Consider the following 25,940-nt stretch of genomic DNA (forward strand, 5'->3'; position numbering starts at 1 on the left):
TGGGTTAACTCAGCTGACAAACTGTCAGTCTGATATGATGTGGGCCCTGTGAACTGAGGTGCATAGCACCCCTTACCATTGAACCAGATGGTGGCAACTATCAACCTGTATATACAAGTCAGTGTAAATAGGCTTCCTGTAAATGACATGTCCCAATTTACCATCAGCCTTCCTCCTGACTGACATATACAGGAAGGGGAGGTGACCATCCTTTTCCAACTCCATCATGACACAAATATTCTGGTGGACTGAATTCAGATGTGTAAGAAGTCATTCAGATTCTCACTGCCATGAGGCTAAACAACGAAAGTATCATGTATTTAAATGGAAAAAAATGTTTCTCAAAGTTTTCCATGAACAAACTGGCAACAGTATATGACAATGGGCTTCCCATCATAAGTCCATTTGTCTGCCCATAACACTGGTCATTGAATAAAAAATAACTGGAAGTCAACATATGTCAAAATAGATTTGTTAATTTGACATGAAACCTAAGCTCCATGAACAGTGATAACTCGGACAGAGAAACGCAAGTGTAGAGAGAGACCACATCAAAACTTATTAGAATACAGTATGAGAGTCATTCAAATGCATTTCCTTTACTTGATGTGACAAATTAGCTGAGTTCTTAATGTGATGCTCATCCTCACAGCAACCTACTAGTGGGCTCAACAAGATAGCAGTGTGTATTGCTTCATGATTTGTGAGCTCCAGTATTACTCACACTCAGCTGAAAAGGAAACCCTTCATTATGGAACTCCAGAAAGTGATATAATCTAGGGGGAACAGCATGGTAAGAATTAAGGCTCTTGATAGTCTCCTGCACCAAGGAACTGTTCTTCAGGAGGCTGTTAGTCTTTTTCTCAGCAGTTTGTATGAGGTCAGCACCAATCCTGTGATACCCTGAATCAGACAGCAAACACTGCATTTTTGAAGATAATCCTTTTTATCCAAAACAACTGTAGTATTGCCCTTATCCACTGGTAAAATAGCAATATACAGATCAAAACTTAAGTGAAAATACAGCAGCCCTCTGAGCAGCTGTTATGTTACTCTTGGATGGATGTGCCCCAGTCAGCAGACAACATGCCTCCTTCCTAGCCTTCTCCATAACATCACAAGCTAGTTTTAAAAAAAAGCCATCATTGTCCTCTCTCCTTTTCCATTTACTCTGTATGATCTCATACTTGTCTGATTTTGTTATCATGATCATTTTGCGAGATTTGAAAGGATGTAATATGTTGCTTGACAATTCCTGAAATGTGAAATCTCAGTTTCAACAGTGAACCGTTTATAGATGCATAATGCCTGTCTTATAATGTCTGCCACTTAACTAGGATGAGCAACTCCGTGGTGCATTTATGTTTATTAAACAAATTTATGATAAAATATCCTACTCTCCTTTGGATGACCCCTGTCTAATTTTACTGAAACAGATAGCAAACTGACAAGAAATCCTGAAAAATTGTTAAAACAAAGGTTGTATATGCTAATCCCTGCTCTGGCATGGATAAAGTTGTGCTATGAAAAGCTTTCTCTATGAGATTTATCATAGTACATAGAGATATAGAACTATTCTCCAAAGCACAGAGATGTTCAAGCTTTGCCGTATGCCATGCACTTACAGTTCGAAATTCTCAGTCAGACTGTGACAATGAAGCAAAAGCCAAAATTTTTGAAACACTCATTTAATGAATCCAAAACACTTCCCTGGAAACGAAATGTGACTGTTGACGTGTGTAATAGATCCTGTCACGAACGTGTGCAATGATTGATGAAGTTGACAGCAGGATAATTAATATGATCCACAACTTTGCCAAACAAACAGTATTTTGATCACGACACCTCAACAAAAACAACAATGTGTTTTCCCGTCATACTGCAGGCAGTGATACATTTCCTCCCTGCAGAGGTGAACAGTATGAGACTTGAGTTTCTCCCAGCATATACAAAGTTCACATAACTCACGAGAATGCCACCAGGTGACACTGTCGACAACAACTGATATTTTGAAACATGCACACCCTGTTATTTTTGGGTCAAAACTGCAGAAAGTAAGTGCTGTGCAAGGGCATTTGAAACCTCAGTTTACAGAGCAATTTTCGAGAGATAACACATGTGCACACACACTGTGAACACTAGCACCATCTCACAACCAAAGATGACCAGCATCAGAAGTCTTTGATAGTGAAAATTAGTAATCATGCATGAGGTAACATTAACTCCATCTCTCTCTCTCTCTCTCTCTCTCTCTCTCTCTGTTTCTTTTTTAATTAAATTTGCAAGTAATCTTATAAATAATGATTGAGGTTTCTGTTTAAATTCTGTTTGGAATCCTGAGCTCTTCTCCTTATCAGAAACCAGTGGGACAGAAAGGATGCTGACCCCACATAACATGTTGAGAAAAAGACTTAACAGTCTCCAGAAGAAAAGTTCCTTGTTGCAGGAGACTATCAAAAGTCTTAATTTGTACTGTGCTGTTCCCCCTAGGTGATATAGTCTTCCAGAGGTCCTCAAGGAAGGGAGTAATATTGGCGCTCTGACATATCATGTAGCAAAACACCTTGCTATCCCATTCAGCCCACTAGTATGTCAGTGTCAGTGTGAGCATCACGTTAAGAATTCAGCAGATTTCTTACAACAATTAGAGGGAACTCATTTGAATGACTCTGATATTCCAGTAACTTTTGATGTGATCTTTCTCTCATCACTTGTGTTTCTCATTACTGTTAACTGAGCTCAGGTTTGGTGTTGAATTAAGAAACCTATTTCAACATACAATATTACAATATTGCCGTTCCTGTGTTATTCTGATTACGATTTAAAGTTCCTTTGGAAATACATTCATGTCCAAAGGAATAGGCACTGTGGAGGCTACAGCCATAATGAAATACATGAAATGAATTTGCAATTGCAAATAAGGTCAACCATAAGCTGTGAAATGGTATGACGACAATGAAAATTTGTGTTATGCCAGAACTCTTGTACTTATTGTTAGCAGTTGCCTTACCATTTGCTATCCGTGCACAACTCACAGCCAGACCCAAACTCATGGCTGACGACATATGGCAGTTTGGGTCTGGCCAAATGGTAAGTCAGCTGTTCACGAGAAGCAGGAAATCCCGGTTTGAGTCCTGGTCGGGTACAAATTTTCGTTGCCATTATTCCATTCTACAGCTGATGGTTGTCCTTATTCACAATTGTGAATTCAACAGACAGAGGTATGCCAATTTGTTCACGGATAACATTGAGGAATGTGTCTTTTGAGTCAGCACCTTGGGAACTTTTTTTATTTTTTATTTTTTTAAAATTTTATTTTTATTTATTTATTTTTTCAGGTGATGCTTTTGTTGTTTGTTGTTTAGCCTCATGGCAGTGAGAACTTGAATGGTTTTAAGACACCTTGATTCAATATTGAATATTGAATGTTTGTGTCATGATGGAGGTAGAAAGGGTAGAAAGTCTTCCCTTCCTGGTTGTGTTGGTCAGGATTATGGTTGATGATACATTGGGACATGTCATTTATAGGAAGCCTACTTACACTGATTTGTACCTACAGGCTGCTAGTAGCCACCATCTGATTCAGTGTGAAAGCATACTTTGTATCTTGGTTTACAGACCCATGTCATCTCAGACCTTGACAGTTTCTCAACTGAGTTAGTCCATCTTGAGGTCACCCTCTGTCAGAATGTTTATAGGGAAAGACAAGTCAAATGTGTTGTGCTACTGACCAACTGTGTACCTGGTGAGTGATGATAATGTTTGGGTACCATCAAAGTAGACAGCCTTTTCACCTTATGCGGGGGAAATGTGTTTTTCGATCCCCATGTAAGATTAGGGTCACTGTAAGTTCTGTGAAGGATGATATTGGTTTGCAAGTGCCCTTTGTATTCCTTGCAATTGTGGCATGTTCTATATTGGTCAGACTACCAGGCTTGTGACAGACTGATCTAAGGAGCATAAGTGTCACATACACTTACAACAGCTGAGCAAATCTGCTACTGCAGAACATTGTCTTGGCCCTGGTCACCTTATAGAATATAACAACATGGAGATTGTGGCATGCATTTGCAGCTATTGGGGTAGTGTTATTAAAGGAAGAGCTGAAATTAAATTTGCAAGTGCCATTATAAGTAGAGATGAAGGTTTTTCTTTAAATTGTGCATCGAAACCTGCTCGGTCTCCCAAGTCAAAAAACAGGGGGATGGAGTTAATATTACCTCATATATTGGTTATTAATTTTCACCGCATTATCTTGTGACATCGGTTGTGTGCTGTCACTGGTGTTTACAGTATATGTGTACGTGCGTGTGTGTGTGTGTGTGTGTGTGTGTGTGTGTGTGTGTGTGTGTGTGTGTTCTCTTTCCAGAATTGCTCTGGAAACAGGTTTTAAGTTCCACTGTGTACTGCTTACTTGCTGCAGTTTTGCTTTGCAAATGAGAGGATATGCACCAGCTGAAATATTGCCTGTTGTCAACAACATCACCTAGCTGCATTCCTATGAGTTATTTGAATAATAGTAAGTTGTTTGTGAAATGTTGGACATAGAAAACTCAGTACTCCTTGCTGCATAGAATGCCCAATGAAAAACTTAAGTCATTCAACTTTCATTCATCTTCAGAGGGTGCAGGCAAGTTCTCTCACATTAGAGTCAGTTGTAATATCTACTGTAAGACTCATAGTGATCTCCCCATCTCCTGCCATTTTCCCACATGTTCTCTATCACTAGCTTATCTGAGTTACCCAGATGTAACTGTCCTTTTATCTCTTCACATAATCTATTAAAATCCTCTGGCCTGTACCTCCATTAGTCCACATATTCATAACTTTCCTAATCTTATCCCTCCTCCTGCATCATCTTTGTCTTATTTTTTGTGCACCAGATGTTTTTACTACATTTTGTTATTGCATTATATACTCCTTAGCCCACTTTTAAAATTCATTCCACCACTGTTCTTAAGCAATGGCTTCATAACTGTATGATTGTCAGTGGAACTTTGTCTCTATTCTGAAGGAGAACAGAATTTTCATGGCTCAGCAGTAATTACATCTTTTATGACACATCATTATCTTTAATGTGAATTCTAGTCTCACATCTGAATCATTATTTTTGTTCATTATAGCTTAACATGTGATATATTGTCTCAGTAATTCTAGATATATAAATGTGTTTCTGTATTGTTCAGTAAATTATGAGAGATTAATTTAGTTTTCAGTTCCGAAGAAATGTTTTAAATGTCACCTTTGAAAAGAAACAAGTAACAATGAACTACTGTAGTGAAAAAAATTAAAATAATTATTTAATTTGGGACAATTGTTCATAATTATATTCAAATCTACTATCAGATTCCTAGCATGTTTTGTTTTTGTGTCTTCAGTGTTTAAAATTTTGCAACCCTGTCTATTGCAGTGTATGATTTTATTCTTAAACAACAAGAGACTTGAATGACTGTCATCTAGCATGCTGCTGTTCATGGAGCTAACTGAGTTTAGTTTCTCTTATAGTTGCCGTGCTGTATCCTGTGTCTGTGTGTTTTCTTCATGTAAAAAATGTACAGAGCTTTTTATTACAAACTACAATTTACTGTTTTATTGAGATTTTATTTTATTTATTATTTATCATTTGGCAAAAAGTTATTTTCCTTTGATTTGGATCAATATTTAACCATAATCAGTGCTCATGAAATAATTGTGCTGACTAATGTCAAGGTGCCAGTGGATCAAGTGACAACAAGGAACAGCTAACATTGTCTTCAATTTTAAAATTCAGATAATTCTTCTTTGAAATTTAAGTTCATGAGGGAAGAAAAATGATTATGGAAAACAACTAAAATAGTGATACAAACAGCACACTCTTCAAAATATGTCATACAATAAAGTGCAAAGACAAGATGGGGACACTAAAAAACAAGAAGGAAGATGTTGCTGTTATAGAGAATGTAAACCTTATAAGGTACTGACAGCAGAGACAGGCAGAAAAAAGCAGTCCTCAGATTGTGACATTTAAAACTTTCCTAGCTTATAAATACTTCTATGAAATATTGGGAAAATATTTGTATGTCAGTAACTCCCTGCTATGATATTTCAGTGCAGTCAACTGACAATCTTCAGATATACACTGGCGAAGGTGTATTAAGCTCCTCTGTTTCAGACAGTGCAAGTGTGTGCATGATGTACTCAAAGTCTGGCTGCAGTTGTAACTCGATTCCATGTACTTAACATGTAAATCTGTTCACTACTCCATTCAAAACACTTTTTAGAACACTTGCAAGAAGCCCCAACTGTGTATAAGCTTATTCCCAATCCGTTCAAGGCACTTTTAGAACATTTACGGGAAGCTCCAACTAAATTTCTTGCCTGGATCACTGTACCTTCTTTTGTAGTATATTCAAGTCTACTATTCCTTGCACGTTTCTTTTGTTGTTGTTTTTCACTAGTTTTTTTCATTTGCTCGTTATTTTCATTGTGACATCGTTATTCCCAGGGTCAGTTCTGTTGCGGTCCTCTTCATTCTATTAAAAATATATTTTTGTGTGGATAGTGTAATATTAAAACAGTGCTGTTAACCAATAAAATGGTACCCTCATCAACGATAAGATGAATAAGATGGTAACTCACAAATACGAGAATATTTAACAGGTCAGCAAGAACCACTTACCACTCTGTTCTCGGGCAAGAATATACACGGTAGTTGGATGATACCATGGCCTCCAACAAGTGAAGGGGAATTTCATAAAGTTAAGGAATGTTTGGTGCAAGCAGCACGGCTAGCTCACCTGTGCATTAGTGTTCCATTGACTCTCGTGGTGGATGCAAGCCAAATGCAATTAGTGGAGCACTGCAACAGACATTTAATGGTCAATGGCAACCACCCCCCTTTTACTTTCAGAATCTTGCGCTGCAGCAGAAATAATGGAGTGCTACCAATCATGAATTTCTGGCGATCTATGTGGCCATTAAATATTTTTCATTGTCTGAGGAAGGAAGGCATTTTACAGTTTTTGATGACCACAAATCACTAAGTTGTTTATTTCAACATGCAACAGATCATAGTCATTGTGGCAGTGTAGACAAGCGGAATATGTAGCCCAGTTTACCACCGGTGTGCATCACTTTTCAGGTAGAAGTGGCATTGTCACAGATTGCCCTTCTGAAATTGCACCAGCCTAGAGGTGGAGCCTCGGGCTGAGATAGTATCCAAGCAACGAAAGGACACATTGCTGCTAGACTTGCTCCTAAATGAACACACAGTCCTGCAGCTGCAACATATTTTTGTCCCATTCAGTACCACTAGTATCTGGTGCAACATATTCCAGGACAAACAGCACTCTTACATTCCCACAGAATTTCAGCACATACAGTAGTTTTCCAAGCACTGGATAATTTGGCTCATCTGAGAAACAGCAAAGTTGGTAGGCAAGCAAGATGTTGTGGCCAGAAATCCAGAGGGACTCCCCAGCTTGGGCACACTCCTAGCTCAATTACCAGCACAACAAAGTTAACCGACAAGCCTTTGCAATGGTTGCGCATTGTCCAATGCTGAAAACTATGTTTTCACATATATACTTCAACATAGTAGGGCCGTTACCTTATTCTGCTGGTCACTGCTTCCTAATTGCTGTAGTGGATCATTTTATGAAGAGGCCCAGAGCTACTCCCAAACAGACATCGTTGTGGAGGCCATTGCAATGGCATTGTTGCTTGCATGGTTTTCAAGGTTTGTTGTTCCTCAAACCATTTCAAAGCTAGTTCAGGTCGCAGCTGTTTGATGAGCTCCTTCAAGTAAATGGCTGCAACCATCTTTGCACACTAACTACCATCCTGCTGGTAATGGAATAGTGAAGAGACTGCATCAGATTCTAAGGATGGCACTGACGGATTGGTGCCTTGTCATTGGTGTGATTAGGCTTGTGCACACCAGTCCAGCAGGTCTTTGATGAGCAGTTGTTTGTGGTGCCAGGTGAACTAGATGTACCAGCATCACTTTGGCCGATTGCTCCAGAAATTATGACAGAGTTCAGATGACAGTTCAGATCCCAGATGATACACTTACATGCAGCTCAACCTGCCAGGCACTGAGAGAGAAAGGTTTTCATTCATAACATTCTGCTACACCCACCATCATATGCTGGTCCCTACAGGTGCTTTCAAATAAGGGAAACAAGACCAACTAAAGTGGCAGGCACAAAATAGTCTCCGTAGAGTGACTAAAGCCTCCCTATCTCTATAACAAGGTACCTACACAGTATCATCATCAGTTTTCCACCGAGCTGCCTACAATGGTGAGTGACACTGCAACCTCCCAGGAGACTCCAAAGGCCCAAACTATCATAACCCTGGAGCAGCCACCTTTAAAAAGAGGGGGAAGTGGGGCTGGTGTTGTGACATCAGTTCCTGTGCAAGTAGCCAACGCAAGTAAGAGTTGGAAGATGAATCACTGGTTCGGCAGAGTCTTTGGTATCGAGAGAGAGTTTATTTAGTAATCTTTGTGTGCAAATAAAAGAAGATACTGAGTACCTGTTGTGTTTCTGTATAATAATTATTTCTTATCAACAAAATACACATACATCTACTGTCCAAAGAGAAATGACATATTCAAGTGAATTTATTTACAAAAATACTAACACTACAGAAATAAAAACAATACTCAAAATAGAAAGAAATATTCAGAATGTGCATAAACAAGAAATACAAAGAAAAAAAGCTGATAACTAGCTGTTAATGAAATAGTTTACGAGAAACTTGAACAAATGATGGACTGTAACAGGAATAGACGCAACTTCCTATCAGATAAAAATTGTATGCTGGCCTGAGACTCGAACTCAGGACTGTTGTCTTTTATGAGCAAGTGCTCTACCAACTGAGCTGCTGAGCTACCCAAGCATGACTCACTACCCATCCTCATAGCTTTACTTCTCCCAGTACCTCATCTCTTATCTCCCCAACTTCACAGAAGAGAGCAGTGCACACTGTGCCACAGAGTTGAAAAATTCATTCTGGAAATATCCCCCAAGCTGTGGCTATACTATGTCTTCACAATATCCTTTCTTCCATGAGTATTAGTCCTGCAAGTTTCCCAGGAGAACTTCTGTGAAGTTGGGAAGGAAAGAGATGAGGTACTGGCATAAGTAAAACTGTGGGGACGAGTCATCAGACATACTTTGGTAGCTCAGTAGCTCAAGTGATAGAGCATGTGCCTGTAAAAGGCAAAGGTCCCAAGTTCAAATCTTGGTGTGGCACACAGTTTTAATCTGCCAGGAAGTTTAATACCAGTGCACATTCCTCCAAAGAGCGAAAAATTCATTTTGGAAGAAATTTGTTTCATTTTTTTGGTCATGTAATCAAGACACCAGAAAAATTAATTACCAGAAAAATAATAGAGTATTTGGAGAACAGTAAGACATCATATGGATTCCCGAAATAACAATAATGAACATATGAGGGAACTAAAGTTACAGTACATCATTTGAAAAATGAAATGAACAAAATCAAGAAAGTCAAAGATGAACAAACGAAAATCAACAGACAATGGGAAGGGTGATTTAAGATGATAAGAGAAAATTAAGATCCAACAGGAACTGAAAAACCCGTTTCTTGTAAAACTGACTGAACTTCCAGTGGAGGCTACAACATTGAGGCAGAGGAGGACGAGGAAACTTTTATATTTTGATATATAAATTAAATTGTTGAAGAAACTTACGGAGGCTTTCCAAACTATGATGCCAAATTATAAATGGATCATCAACATATCATCAGGTTTCAAAACTGTTGAGTGCCTCTAGGGGAGACAAAAGCATCACCATCAGATTGTCCAAAAACTCATTAAATGAAAAATACATTGAAGAGAAAGTATGCTCAAACAACACTGTTATATCATCCCCAAACTTGTTGACTGATGAAATGTAGTGAGTCCATCAAAGGCACTTTTCTATAAAGCGAAACAACGTCAAAACTAGCTAATAAATGTATAGTTTTCAGATTAAGTGACTTAAGCCTGCTAGTAAAAGCAATAGAATTGTGTAGTGTGTTGTTTCTGTTTACAGGTATCAAACAGTTTATTTTTTATTTATTGAGGTTGTAATTTTGAGTATTACTAGTCATCTCTAGACAGAAATACAAATATCCACACAGACGTAATTACAGCATCAGGTTATTAGAATTTTGTGTGTGATGGGAACATTGCTTACAATGGGCCTGAGTAAAGATACCAAGCATGTGGCAAAATTATAGACATCTGCTACATTTATTCCCAAAACAGATCATACAGTCATACTTTATTTGTGAATTATAAGCAGTCTATGCAACCTGAACTACTGTAAATAGATGCTGCCACTTGACAACCTCCTGTGGTAGAGAGTTGGAAGTCGAAAATGCAAAGTTTTTCTCATTACTTGGTCAGTGGCATCCTTATTGATCCAGAGAAACATTGAGGTACATAATATTGCACTAATTACAAGAATATATCTAATTTCTTTTATACACTCACACTACATTCCATGTTGATGTCTGCTTAACTGCATACTTACCTATTTTGTCTACCTTTCCATTATTCTACTGTTCTTTGACCTTTATGTGCTTCTCTCCTAAAGTTATTAATTTATTTATTATTTGATCAAGTCTTTTACAATCCGATTTATTGTATACTTACTGATTCTTTCAATTTCTGCATGTTTCTCCTTCTCTTCATCTCATTAGGTCTGGAAGGAGGTACACCTGTTTTCTGAAGCCTAAGGTTTTCCTGTTGTTACTAACTGTACTGGTACTTAATTTGAACTAGCACAAATATTTCATTTGCATTTTTGTGTCATGATCTTACTTTTTTGATATGTTCTGTAATTTTGTGTACAATAAACAAAGATAAATGTTAGTTTTATTTTAGAATGTACCTTTTTACAAAAACAAGCCTTATTCAGCAGAAGATGAAACAATGACCTAAAGTATACAGTAAATATTGGTTACTCTTTCTTAATATTTTGAAAAAGATGATTTTTTAAATTGAGATCCATGAGAGAGAAATTAGGGAATTATGGAACAAAATTAAAGTTTCTCAGTCAGGATATTCCAATGAAAAAAATACTTTAATAGCAGAAAAAAAGTCCAAATGAAATAGCACGGAATGTTAATCAGATATGGAGTTGGAAAACACAGTACTTTCCACAGAGAGTCACAATATTTCTTTGCCAGTGAATGAGTTAAATTCAAGAGTTTCTGTGAAGTAGGCAAGGGGCAAGCCCATAATTAAAACAGCTAGATAAGAAAGGAAAGGTGAAATATTAATTTGAATAGAAGCAGGTGTGCTAAAGATATTAAATAAACTCTCTACACATGGGTATTAACAGCAAAGTAAGAAAGAGGTAATTGGACTAAGGTGAGAATGAAGGGTAATGCATGTTGGATCAAAGATACACAAAGAGGAGAAGTTAGAAACAGTAAAGTGGACAAAGGTAATATCTCTTCACTGACAACAGCAGATGTTAAAAATAAACAAATGCATCTGCCTCCAGAGATATAATTGACATTATCCTGCACTACAAGCTTTCCTGAATTCAAAATGAAAATTAAATGAACAGATAATTCGTTAAATTGCTTGAATATAGTCTGTAGCAGCTTACCATCTATACCTATGTTGATAATTTGTAAATTGCTACATCTTATTAAGTGGATCTTATTTTCAGTATTATGAAAGGTTCAGGCAAAACACTGATGATTGTTGGAAAGCTCCATAAAAACACATTCTTCTAATATATGTTTTTGAAATAGCAAGACTGGAATGGTTTATTTACCTTGGAGGATTTTATTTAAAATGCCATTTATGTGGGGAATAACATGATTTCCTTAATGATGTAGCTCAGGGTATGGAAAACCAGTTAGTAAACAGAAAAGTTGCAGATGACGTGGAAAAAATCTTAGATAGAAGACATTATCTATGAGCAATAATGAAATACATTGCCCCTGCTATGAAGTAATTGATTAGTTCATCATATTCCATATTAAAATTGGGCAAGAGAGTTCATCTTCTGCAGTATGCATTATTCCTACCATTTATCTCTTCTTTATTGACATAAATAGATACCTGATTCATTACTAGTTTGTGTTCCATATCACTCCATTCTCCATATTACAGGGCTATTACAAATGATTGAAGCGATTTCATAAATTCACTGTAGCTCCATTCATTGACATATGGTCACGACACACTACAGATACGTAGAAAAACTCATAAAGTTTTGTTCGGCTGAAGCCGCACTTCAGGTTTCTGCCGCCAGAGCGCTCGAGAGTGCAGTGAGACAAAATGGCGACAGGAGCCGAGAAAGCGTATGTCGTGCTTGAAATGCACTCACATCAGTCAGTCATAACAGTGCAACGGCACTTCAGGACGAAGTTCAACAAAGATCCACCAACTGTTAACTCCATTCGGCGATAGTATGCACAGTTTAAAGCTTCTGGATGCCTCTGTAAGGGGAAATCAACGGGTTGGCCTGCAGTGAGCGAAGAAACGGTTGAACGCGTGCGAGCAAGTTTCACGTGTAGCCCACGGAAGTTGACGAATAAAGCAAGCAGGGAGCTAAACGTACCATAGCGAACGGTTTGGGAAATCTTACGGAAAAGGCTAAAGCAGAAGTCTTATCGTTTACAATTGCTAAAAGCCCTGACACCCGATGACAAAGTCAAACGCTTTGAATTTTCGGCACGGTTGCAACAGCTCATGGAAGAGGATGCGTTCAGTGCGAAACTTGTTTTCAGTGATGAAGCAACATTTTTTCTTAATGGTGAAGTGAACAGACACAGTGTGCGAATCTGGGCGGTAGAGAATCCTCACGCATTCGTGCAGCAAATTCGCAATTCACCAAAAGTTAACGTGTTTTGTGCAATCTCACAGTTCAAAGTTTACGGCCCCTTTTTCTTCTGCGAAAAAAACGTTACAGGACACGTGTATCTGGACATGCTGGAAAATTGGCTCATGCCACAACTGGAGACCGACAGTGTCGACTTCATCTTTCAACAGGATGGTGCTCCACCGCACTTCCATCATGATGTTCGGCATTTCTTAAACAGAAGATTGGAAAACCGATGGATCAGTCGTGGTGGAGATCATGATCAGCAATTCATGTCATGGCCTCCACGCTCTCCTGACTTAACCCCATGTGATTTCTTTCTGTGGGGTTATGTGAAAGATTCAGTCTTTAAACCTCCTCTACCAAGAAACGTGCCAGAACTGCGAGCTCGCATCAACGATGCTTTCGAACTCATTGATGGGGACATGCTGCGCCGAGTGTGGGAGGAACTTGATTATCGGCTTTATGTCTGCCGAATCACTAAAGGGGCACATATCGAACATTTGTGAGTGCCTAAAAAAACTTTTTGGGTTTTTGTATGTGTATGCAAAGCATTGTGAAAATATCTCAAATAATAAAGTTATTGTAGAGCTGTGAAATCGCTTCAATCATTTGTAATAACCCTGTATAATTTCTTCCTTTTCTGTACATTGTCAATTCCACATCTATTGTTAGTTTCATAATTTATTTTCATTGAATTCCTTACATTGTGAGACTTCTAGTTGCTGATCTTACTCTTACAGTCATACACTGGTGCCTATAAATGACGGAAAACTTATAAAAATAACAAGAATTCAATAAGCTGTGTGTCCAATGTGATGTATAGAACATATGATTGACATAAACATAACATGAAAACACAGTGTTAAGCAAATGCTTTATATTCAAAAATAGTGCATATTCCAAATTTGGTAATTTTTCTGGCACAATGGAGCACAAAGTAAGATTGCTTGAACAGCAGCAGTTCTGTCATGCAATGATGTGAGTTCCTGGTAATGGTGAAGTGTGGAAGTACTAATGGAAAGGAATGTTCTTTGTCTTGCTATGCTGCTCTCAGCACATTGTGGATAGTTGAGAGGAATTATGAACAAAAGCTTACCTCCCCTGAATCTCAGTCATATTCCATAAGAGAGAGGAAGGGAGATCAAAATGCAAACTCACAGTTACTGCTTCGTTTAAAGGAATTCTCTCCAGAATATTGAATGGGTTCTGGCAGGTTTTGACATCTCATAAATTTAAAGATGTATGCTGTAACTTTGAAAGTGAAACTATGACAAATATGTAAAGAGAATCACAGGTAATTTGCCATCATTTTGGTGTGTCCACTGCAGATACTAACTATTGTGATGGGTGGTGACCATACGTAGCACCTCTCCGTACACTACTTAATAATTTCACCCTTCCCATGACTGCAGTGCAAGGGCAGACTGAGGCACTTATTTTTATGTTTAACATATTAGAGTAAAATTTGATCAGAGCCTTTGGCTGAAACTTATTAATGGTAAACCAGAGATTAAAAATTACTGCCACAATGTAGAAATGATATAAGGAGGGATGCTGAACTACCTGGCAATGTCCATATGAGTTTGGCCTGTCTATAACAGACCGATGGTCTTTCATTGCAGTTTGTCAGTTAAATTATGCCTATAGCTGCACCAGAAGTCATCCCTGACTTATAGTGTCAACTGGTACTCTCATCTCTGCTCTGAATCATGTTACTTGTTTGCCGTATACAGATGACACAAGCTGATAGCAGTGCCACTGGGTTTTTTGAATTATTGTAATTTTCATTTTTTCCCTAATTTGTGAAACTAGTGTATGTAACTTTTCACGTTTACTCTAATTCCTCTGTATTTCTTTAGATGTATTGGCTGCACTGATGGTTTTTAAAAGTGAGTGTGATAGTGTTTTAAACCATCCACCGTCTCTTCTCCCATTATTCAGATTTGGCTTCTGCCTGTTCCCAACAAATCTTTCTTCTGGAGAAAGTGCGTGACCTAACTTCTAAAATGATTCTGTTTCTCGCTCGTTTGTCTCGAGTAAATTGATAAATACACATTGTTTCATTCAGCTTGAGAATGATTTCAACTTCTGGTGAATATGGTTTGTTTGTGTGTATGTTTTGTTTGATTATAGATCTTTCTTATTTCACTGCCCTGTTGTCATGACCTCCAAGTTCATTAATATGTAATACATATGTACGTGTTCAGTGAAGGGGCAGCACATCATGTCATTCATCTCTGTAGATCTCAGCACAAATTGAGAATTTCTTGGAATCATTATTGAATTCTTTCAACCCACCTTTTCCTTGATCTGCAAGCAAACACCCCCCCCCCTCCCCCCATCCCCCCCTCCCCATAAAAAAAGAGAATATTCTCTTCCTGAAAATGTATGTTGAATTATACGTGGGCAAGGTTTAATTTTTTTCTAATAAAATACTTCAGTAAATTTGATCCAACCAATTGTTGTACATCAGAAACCTTTTTGTTCTGGAATTTGGACATTTGGTATTTGTTGTACAGTAGTGTATCATGATTTTGAAGGTATTTGGAGATTGAAGAAAAAATAAAAAGCAAGTTAGAGAAAGAAGTTAAACAATCTTGTGCCTAGTTAAATACATTCACTTCTAGTCTGTGATGTGGTAGAGAAGGAACTTCAGTAAATCGGAATGTGAAACATTTGCTCTACATACAAAATCAACACAAAATGACCATATTTTATTTATTTATCAGGTAGAGAATCAATTCAAGAAGACCAAGCCTGATTGATTAAAAACAAAGTGCTAAATTGCAAAATTGTAATTTTATGTCAGTTAATAAAGAATTGCATTACAAAATGTTTTTAAGTCTTCATTTCAAAATACGTGGATTTGCATATCTTAGATCATGTGTAAAACCTTCTAACTGTAACAAGAGTACTTTAGAAACATGTCATTAAATTAAGACAAGAACAGTGACTAACAGAACATAAATAGTCTTGTTCTGTAGCAACAGTAAAACGCCACTGATTATTTCAAAAGAAAATTTACTTGGGAACCTATTGAAATACATTGTCAACTGATCTGTTGTGAGAGGATTGTTGTCCATGCTCTTTGGCTGACATATATCAGTTACGTTCTTTCACAGTTTTCTGTCAAAGAAGTTAATGATCTCAAAAAACACAATTTGCTGGTCTTGCCATTAACAGCAAACCACTACAGAAAGCCAATAACACACTTAATTTGAACAATTTGGAAATATGCACTAAGTATAACAGGATATATTTTCTTTCTCATGTAATTCGTATGTGTCAGGTGTATTTCATGACCTGGAGCTATGAACTTTGGTGTATTCTTTTTTTGTGTTTCTTCTTTCTCTCTGTATTTTCCTATCCCACTGTTTAATCAACAAAAAGAATCCTCTAGTTCAGGTCCACAAGCTAAAATTTCTCTGTAGCTATTAGCTCTGTTACATTTTATGTATTCTTTGATTATGGTGGTTCACACAACTAGAAGTGAGTTGGAGTTGAGCTCAATTCATCTTTACCATTGTATATTAATAATTCAAATGGAATTATAATGTCATACACAGTGATTTAAAAAATGATTTGTGCAATCTATTGAACAAATCAAAATTGATTGGCTGAAAAAAAAAGATTTTTTTCTATTCTGTTCTCACTGTTTCATAAAGTTGAGACTGGTACAAACTAGCCAGATAAAATACCTGAATGATTGTTATCATTTGGAATTGTTCCTGCAACTTAATGTCTACAGTGAATTTGACATGCTGTACTGCTCTCCACTGTGTTATGTCTGTCACTGTCTCTTGGTCCTCATTGTTTTCTGTAAGCATAGTGTCTCATTTCTCTTTCTCTCTCTTTCCTCAATCAGCTGTTTGATAGATGAGTTGACTGGTGGTGGGTAAGTGTAGCCCTAACACTATTTGATCTCCTATATCTGCAATCACATAGAGTGGCACTGCATGCAGGTATCCTGTTTTAAGCATTTATTACAGTTACACAGTTTTAGGAGTTGTTGATGAAATTGTCTTAGGTGAATACTTTTTGAGGTTATTAATAACACTTTTTTAAATGTTTCTGCACATGTAGAATCTTCATTATGAATGTGCAACACCATGACAGTGATGAATAAAGATTTTTCAAAAATAACCACAGCCAAACATTTTTTGTTATGATTCAATTTTTATTTAACTGTAACAGGTTTTAAGTCAACGAGTGACTCATCATCAGATGCTACATGATTTCTGATGATTGATTGTAGCATTGTGTACTCAGATTTTTGGTGTAGATAATGCCTGACACCTAGCCACTTTGAGAGATTTGTATAACTTTTTGTATCTTGTCACAGTTCCACAATGACCACCTTGATGCTAAAAGCAATCACTAAAAACTGTGTACCATCCAATGATGAGTTGCTAGGGGACTTGAAACCAGTTGTGGTAAAAAAGTTAAACTATCTCAAAAGGTTGGTTGGTTGGTTGTTTGGGGGAAGAGACCAAACAGTGAGGTCATCGGTCTCATCGGATTAGGGAAGGATGGGGAAGGAAGTCGACCGTGCCCTTTCAAAGGAACCATCCCAGCATTTGCCTGGAGTGATTTAGGGAAATCACAGAAAACCTAAATCAGGATGGCCGGATGCGGGATTGAGCCGTAGTCCTCCCGAATGCGAGTCCAGTATCTCAAAAGGTGACTGATTGCAGTTATTTCTGAAAACATGTACACTCTATTAATTACCTTGAAACATAATTAGTTTCACTGTTTAAAGACTGATCATTTCCAAAATGAACATGCTCCAAAAAGGAAAAAAAAAAATGTTGTTGTATGTTTAAGGAAAGACTTAAGGACCCATTTATTATATAATTTATTAAGACTCATCCAGCAGATAATCAAAATGTGTGTTGTCAGTCATAATAACCATTTGGGACTTATGCTACCTGTGCTGTAAATGGTTTTTGACATGGTGCTTGGATGTGATGGCACAACCACACTTGTTTCAAATGTAACAGTGAGAAGTCCAGGACGGCATAACAACAATGTGGCAAGGACAGCTTGCAGATTACTTCTAAATAGATGTGGAGACATTGATCAGCAGTATGAGGAGATGCCTATTTCCGACCACTTCTGCAATTTGGATAAATGCAGGATGGGGGGGTGGAGGGGGGGGTTTGCCACCTGGATGCTTGCTCCCTGAATTTCTGGTGATACCAAGAGATACCATGCTCAGTTGCAGAAGAGTTTGTTGATGGTCTGCTGCACGAGCGTCGGCAATATCGGTTCTGGCCCCTGTCATTACTCAGGTCGTGTCGAGTTAACAGTTTGCTGATCTGCTGCATCAGTAGATCTACCTTGGCCACTAAGGCATCATAACCTGTGCATAACACTAGCACACTGCATGATGATTTTGCTGACAGGAGCTGGTGTCATCATGTCCTGGATGTTATCTGCCAACTGTGCAACTTTGTCTAAAGGCATGTCAGCCTGTGATCTGTGAGTGCTTTAACTGGCAGTGGAAAACAACTGCTCCATATTGGGCACAGTAAGCTGTTTGAAACAGTTTCCCTGACCAGTTTGTTTCTTTGGTGTTGCAACTACTGCGAAGGCTTTCTGTCTCCTATATCTTCCTGAGAGAGAACCTGACAGATTCTTTTTCCAATACTGACACTCACCAGATCAATTCTGCTTTAAGCCACCAGTTGCAGGAGTTAGCCTCTGGTGATGAGGAAATTATGTCAGTGCAAACTTGGTAGAATCTGCCAAAATTCCAGAATAGAAAAAACTGGCCTCTACCTTCTCAGACCACAAAACGGTATTGTGTGGCCATAAAGGTGGTGGTGTTACAGCCTACCATGACACAGCAGGATTAGTGTCAGTCATTTTGCAAATATCTTTTGTAAACACTCCATTAATCCAATGGTACTATGCTGGTAAATCATGTCAGGGCCGCCTCTTGGGTGGTACAACCTGCGGAGACTGTTATTTAACTATTACAATCTGCTTGTACTTGGTACGATGGAACCATACTACACAAAAATTCCCTCAAAATATTAATGGTAGCTTATTGATCGAAGGCACAGGAGACAGTGAAAAATACAATGGCTTGTTCAGTTGATCCAAGCTTGCATTTCAACACCACAGAAGATGTAGGGAACAAAATGTCAGAGTTCTCTCGTAAGTACACATAACCTAATAACATGCATGAAAGATGCAAAGTATAAAAAGCATAGTCAAAGAATAAGAAACAAAACACATATATATATAAATAACACAGTGCCTATGGTGTCTGGTATGAAATGTTTGGCAATGTGTTATTTCTAAATACAAGCACATGGCATGTGCGACACAACACATGTGGTTTAACAGTGCCACTGAACATCGCAGTTAAACATTTGCCACATGCTTGTGGGATAATTAACATACTTGGCAGTTTGTCAGCTGTCTTTTTTGCTTTTTATATAGACATAAATTGTACAGTATGAGAGCAAATTATCTATAATTAGAATTCTCACAGCCCACTAAAAAGTAACTGGATAGTAATAATAATGAGAAGGTGCTGATGGAATTTCTACATGAATCTGATTTGCTGATGGAGAACTGAGATAACATTAAGAACAAAGTGTCAGCTAAGTCACACAACACAATGAAAGTAATGTCAAATATACAGGGTTGTCAGAAACAGTCTGAAAAGCTTGTAAACATGCTGCAGGGTAGATTGTGCTGAGCAATAATTGTTAAGAAAAAAATTCGATATGTTATACTATTTCCAACTTATTTAGTATTGATGTTAGCCAATCAGGTCATCGCATGCACAAATTCAAGTTAGATGTAACCAAATGGAGAACACATTGGGGAACACTGACTCTTGCAGGCTCCTTGAATTTGCAATGATATAGTTGTCTAACTTCAGTGCTAAATAACTCGAAAACAGTGCAATGTTTCAAACTTTTTTCTTAACAATTATTTCTCATTGCCTCTCCTACAACACCTTACAATCTTTTCAGGCTGTTTCTGACTGCTCTGTATAATGTGTTGATGATCAAAACTTGAAGTTGTAGAGCTACATGAAAGCAAACAAAGGATGTGTATTTACTAACATGACAGGAGTGAAAACAGATACAGAGGTAAAAGCTATGAGGTTTTCACATGCTGAGAAATGAGACTGGATTCAGTTGGCAAAAGGGAGACATTATAAATGACGTATATAAGGTCATCCCATATAATTATTTGATATCAAACAAGAGTAACTTTGTGAAATGTTAAAAAGGTTTGCTCTACCAGAACTGAGAATCTTAATCCCAGTCAAGCATACAGTTAACTGTCGCAGAGTGTTACACAGATTAATTCCACGGCAGTATGAAAGGTGTAGTCTGAGAACTATGTGTAAAAGAGAAATGTTTTTAAAATTTAGAACTTAATTCACAATCACAAATTTAGGATAAGTGTTAAACCTAGTCTAGAGAACAGTAGGAATCAATTTTCTGGTTCATTTAATTGTTCACTTATTTCACAGTGCCATTCAGAAAGAAACATTTACTTTTTTCATCACAGCAGCATTAATGATTTCTGCCTGTGCATGTAAGTTAGTCGACTTCTGATAATGTACCTCTCTGATTTGTTTCATTGAAACACTACAAATCTGTGCCTCTGTAGGCCTATTTATTATTTATTTTCTTTTTGTTAATTTTGGTTATGTTTGTGAGTTGTACAAACAAAATAACCGTTCTGAAACACGTCTTACAGATGAGGTAACAAGCACAGAACAAAATGTAGTGAACAGGATTCTGTAACTTTTATATGATACTGTGGTATACAACACTTTGCATCTCTGAAAGACAGAGTGAACTACATGATCTACCTTTTGTCACACTATCAGTTTCTGGAAAGATTTGGTTTATATGAGAGCTGAAGTAATCTATGTTCTGTTGAAGTGTTTTGGAGTTATCAAGCGCAGCTCTATTTACAGAGTAATAAATTACCTCTACATTATAGAAATTACATTTGCATGAATGATTAAAGATTTTAATTCATAATTGCAGTAGGAAGATAAAGATACTTTAGAGCACAGAGTTAGAGAAGTCATTTCTCATAAGATATGGTCCATTGAATAAAATTACACTAACTTTGTACATTACCTCACGCAAAAGTGTTTTTCAGCATCTAAGTTTTTAGAATACTTTGCACTCTTCTCAACTACCATAAAAGAAAGATACACACATTTTGAAAGTTTAATGTATTTCTGGAGTCTTGCAGTTGATCTCTTCACCTTTTTTGTTATTGTTGTAGGCCTCTAGTAAGTGATGATCATGATCTAGCTTCTCTTGCACTCCAGAAGTAAAAATTTTACCCATATTATTTGTCATTCGACTCATAGGACAGATTTAGTTCCATCACTTTCAGAATATCCAGTAAAAAGATATACAGTGCAAATAAATCATGCTGGTATTGTTGTAGAAATGAGTGTAGACTGAAGTGTGCTGCAGCTGATACTGCAAGCACATATAAATCTGGCCAACTTATTTTGCAAATGAGTCCCTTTTTTAATTATATTTCAGCAGTATAAACTCTTTGTGATTGCAGATAAAATAGTGTACTTTTGCACTTGCCAAGTATTCTTTTTTATTTTTGTCTAGAAAGTTGCATTTAAATAGCTGTAGATGGATTGTTATGTATCATAAACATTTGATAATGTAGTCTTATGAACAAAATTGGTTTTGAATGAATGAAATATCAATACTGGAAATGTTCTTACAGTTGTGCAATTTATGGTGTCTATAAATGTTATGAGCTCCTTACTGACATGAGTGTTTTGTTGTATATGTTATGGGGACATAGCTGAAGAAGTATGTCTTTTGAGATAGGTTACGGTACAAAACTGGGAATATACAGTAAGTAAACTCTAAAGACACTGTTAGACAGTTATTGGAAAATCCTAATTTATATTTTAATATTTATCTTTTAATTTACATTTTAAACTTATCTTTCTGATTTAAGAGAAAGGTGTAATATTTGTTCTCTAAATCACTCACAAATCAACACGAATTGCATCAGTAATAATGTTAACCACAATTTTTTATCTATTTATTACCAAATAATATTTATTTGAGAAATATCATATTAATTATCAAACAATGGAAAATCCAGGATGGAGTGTAACAATATTATGAAAAGGATAGATGCTACTCACCATATAGCAGAGATGCTGAGATAGGCACATCTGCACCTCAGCATCTCTGCTATATAGTGAGTTGCATCTATCCTTTTCATAATATTGTTACATTCTTATTAGTTGTCAAATATTTACCTTCTGAATAAGGGAAAGAGTATAAAAATGTTATATGTTATAAACATGCATATTTTTTGCATGTAAAAAATGTAATACTTCAATGTAAGCACGGTAGAAAGATGTTGATTTCAGTATAGCATGCAGTTTTTAAATTCTAGAACTCCACTATGACACCAAAGAAAGAGTTTAATAATTGACACTTTGACAGAGTATTTGGATGAAATACTAATATGAACAGACAGCTTGCAGTGCATGAAAGAACAGAGGTGAATCAGACAAGCAGGTTTTGTTGTGTTGTTGAAAGTGTCAGAGAACTTCTACTTACAAAATTGCAGATAATACTCAGTTCAGTTTTATGCACTTTTTTGTCTGTAGTGTTATGAGGTGGATTCAGTTGCATGCGGAATGCATTACCTCAAAAATATTTTATGTCGTTAGTAAATACTGATCACTACTCTGATAGCTACAAGGTTTCCAGCTAACATTGTTTTATACAAATTTTGGGTATCAATAAAGTTTCCATTGAAGTCTGGCATATGATTCTTTGGCGTACTTATTCAGTAAATGAAATGAAACATCATTTATCTATTCTATTGAACATCTTAAAACTTGCTCTAGAATGAAACAGAATAAATTAAAATTTTGTATTTATATATGCATAGGGTTTGCCAGATAAAAGTGCAGTCTCTTATCTTCTCATGGTTATTTAGAGGGCAAGAACACTAGAAAAAACTTTATCAGAAAGAACACATTTTATTTGATGGTGATATTTTTGTTTGTACATATTGTTATTTTAAATCTTTTCACAGGTTAAAAGGAATTATTCAGAACTACAGCAGGTAATCATCTTCTACATCAATGCATCCTGAATTTATAAAGACCTTGATGCACAAGTACAATGACTCCTTTAACATAGACTTGATTAAAAACTAATTGTTTCATGTAAATAACATACACTCCTTTTCAGTACCCCTCAAAAACCCCAACTGAATAAGTGCCCTAGCCACAGGTTTGTAAACACATTGTAAAGTTTGGCTGCACAATTCCATTGACATGTAGACTGACACTTGTTGATATGACATCTCTTTTAAGTATACAATCACAGTTTGTTTAGTATAAAACACAGTGTCTGTCTGGCAAACCATCTGCATATATACTTGCACATTACATAACCAAATTGCTTTAAATTAAAAGGAGATGCTATTTGCACTGCATGTGTAAATCCTTCAGCTAATTGTTGTCCTGTAATTCTTATCCTGGATATTTGAAAGAAATGTGAAAGATTTAATATTGTGCTATGAACCTGTCTCTTGATCTTTAAACATCACTTCAAAGTTTTTTATTTGATCTGTACTGCATTACAAAATAATATGTAGCTCTATGTACTTTTCTACCAAATGGCTATAGGTAGGGACATGTAGCTTGAGCATACTGCTCTGAGAGTGAGGAGGCAATAAGAAAAAGAACAAAGAAACCATGACAGACAGTAAAAGTGTGAGAAAGCACAACATTACTCAGCAGAGAAATAATTAACTCAAAGAGATGAGGAGAAAATGTAAAATACGTAGAAAAAAGTTTTCAGATGATGTAAATAGAAATAAAAATTTGAAAAGGTATATATATTGGTAACATGCCTACTTGGCCAGAAAAGACTGAAAATAGAAAATGTGAAAACATAATTATAACATATTTGATACAGTTGAGCTCGGTGGAGTGAGGTTCACACCACACTGCTGATTTTTCTGTTGGTGTGTGTATGTGAAGTTTATCCATGATACTGCCACTTCAGCCCCCTTTTCTTTGAAACTGATTGTCACCTAGTATACAGGAACTTGTGCTTGACTTGTCTGTCAGTTCTCATGAAGACACCTGGCACAGGTATCGGGTGCTTCTGTTCTGTGGGTGTCATTTCGATGTCCTCTATTTGTGCTGGGCATTGAGCAAAACTGGCTGCAACAGTGATGGCGTCCACTCTGGAGTGCAATGTCATGCGCTATGTGCGGAGTCCACCCACATAGGTGTACACAGGTTTGAGCCACTCTACTGAAACTGTATCTTGTTTGCTGTCCATGTCAATTTTGTAATTGTGGCTTCCTCTTGAGACTAGTTTGTATGGTCCAGAGTAAAGCAAAATGAGCAGTTGGCACATGTAGAACATTTTCTGTTGATTTTTGTGCATAGAAACCTTCCATTTCCCTGTCTGACAGGGTTGATATGCCGATCATTCCTCATTCTGGCCCTAAGTTGTTATACAAAGTGCATACATAGTTTAAGAATGATTATCTATGAAAAAGCTAGTGTGATTAACTCTCCAGGAGCTGACAGCTGCTCGGCATAGGTTTAATTGAGCAGGAGAGCATTGTATGCCTTCCTTCATTGTCATTTCCAATCCAAGCGAGACCAGAGGCACTACTTCAGACCACAACAAGGGGCTATGCATTAGGGCAGTTTTGAGCTGGGGGAACCATTCCACCATCCGATTGCTAGTGGGATGGTACAGTAGCGTGTAGTGCAGTGGTGGTAAAAACTGCACAGGAGAAAAAGTTTGTGGATAAGTTGGCTTTCAAATTGCCTTCTGTGGTCTGTGATTATGTTTCGTGGAACACCAAACCTATAGAGAACAACAAATGTATAGAACCATGAGTCCACCAATGCCTCGCAAGTCTTGGCAGATATTTCCCAGATTATGGTGATATCTTGCCGCCAGTTTAAATGGTCAGTCACTGTGGGTAAATAGCGTTGTCCCAAAGATTATGGTAGCCAGCCCACTATGCCCACAGATAAATGCAAAAATCTGACTGATGGCATTGAAAGTGAGAGACTGGTGCAAAGACATGCCTGTCAATCTTATTACATGTAACAGGCATGCAGGTTCCCACACATGTCCGTCTTTTGCACTGCAGGGCACACAACTTTATTGGATACTAGTTTGTCTGTGGCTCAGATTTCAAGGATGGGTCAGGTTATGCAGTGCATTGAAAACCTCACAGTGACATTGTTGTGGTATGTAGGGTCGCTCCCGAACATTTGCTACATCATACCAAATTTTGTGTGGAACATTCAGAGCTGAGACACATCTGAGTCACAACACTGTTCACTGCTTTTGTATAAGACAGCATAAGAGAGGATCTTCCTGTTATATATTCTGCCTAGTGAATGGAGTTTAAACTGGCAAGGTTCAGAGGTAGACAATCTGCAACAACATTGTTACTAAGTCACCATTGTGGGAGACTTGATGTGACAGATAATGTCCATAAACACATGTGTAGTTAGGAAAGTTAAAATGTTTATTCATCCTTGGGTGAGAAATGCTTGAAAAGAGTATAAGCAACAATGTAACCATCCCAACTGAACGAACAATTCCATCTAATAGTCAATTATATCTTTGCTCACTAGTTATGGTGAAGTCAATACGTGATTCCGCCACAGCATCAGACAATTGCACACTAGCAAATTTATGTCATCATTGTGTTGTGTTACATTTTGAATTAACTCTGAACTTATAAACATAATGCTAATTGTACTTGACAGAAAAATAAAAATGTTTCGTGGAAGCCTGTGCATTAAAATGTCTTACTGGCTCATTGGTTGCAAATGACAACCAAATGCTTTCTTTAAATTTTCTGGAGTCACATTAATTTTCTGTCAGATAACACATTTTTCAAAGTTATTTCTCACTTCTGAAGATTTGAGAAATTCCTTTGCTGCTACAGTTCAAGATGTTTCATTTTCCAGAGTGATGACCACCCTAGTTATACCCGGTAAATGCTTCTTCCTCTAGAGCAGTGAAAATCTTAGCTGTACTCAAAAAATTTGAAGCATGGTAA

At 37.1% G+C, this 25,940-nt stretch overlaps 1 protein-coding gene across 1 annotated transcript in view; it reads left to right on the forward strand.

Annotated features, from left to right (window-relative positions):
- LOC126092046 (protein unc-80 homolog) overlaps positions 1-25,940 on the forward strand; it is a 1,190,994-nt gene that overhangs the window by 489,896 nt on the left and 675,158 nt on the right. Inside the window, exon 17 of the mRNA XM_049907452.1 lies at positions 16,705-16,734. Within this exon, the coding sequence (XP_049763409.1) occupies positions 16,705-16,734 (30 nt within the window). The remainder of the gene's footprint in view (positions 1-16,704; positions 16,735-25,940) is intronic.

The sequence above is a fragment of the Schistocerca cancellata genome, chromosome 7, assembly GCF_023864275.1.
Source record: "Schistocerca cancellata isolate TAMUIC-IGC-003103 chromosome 7, iqSchCanc2.1, whole genome shotgun sequence".
NCBI lineage: Eukaryota > Metazoa > Arthropoda > Insecta > Orthoptera > Acrididae > Schistocerca > Schistocerca cancellata.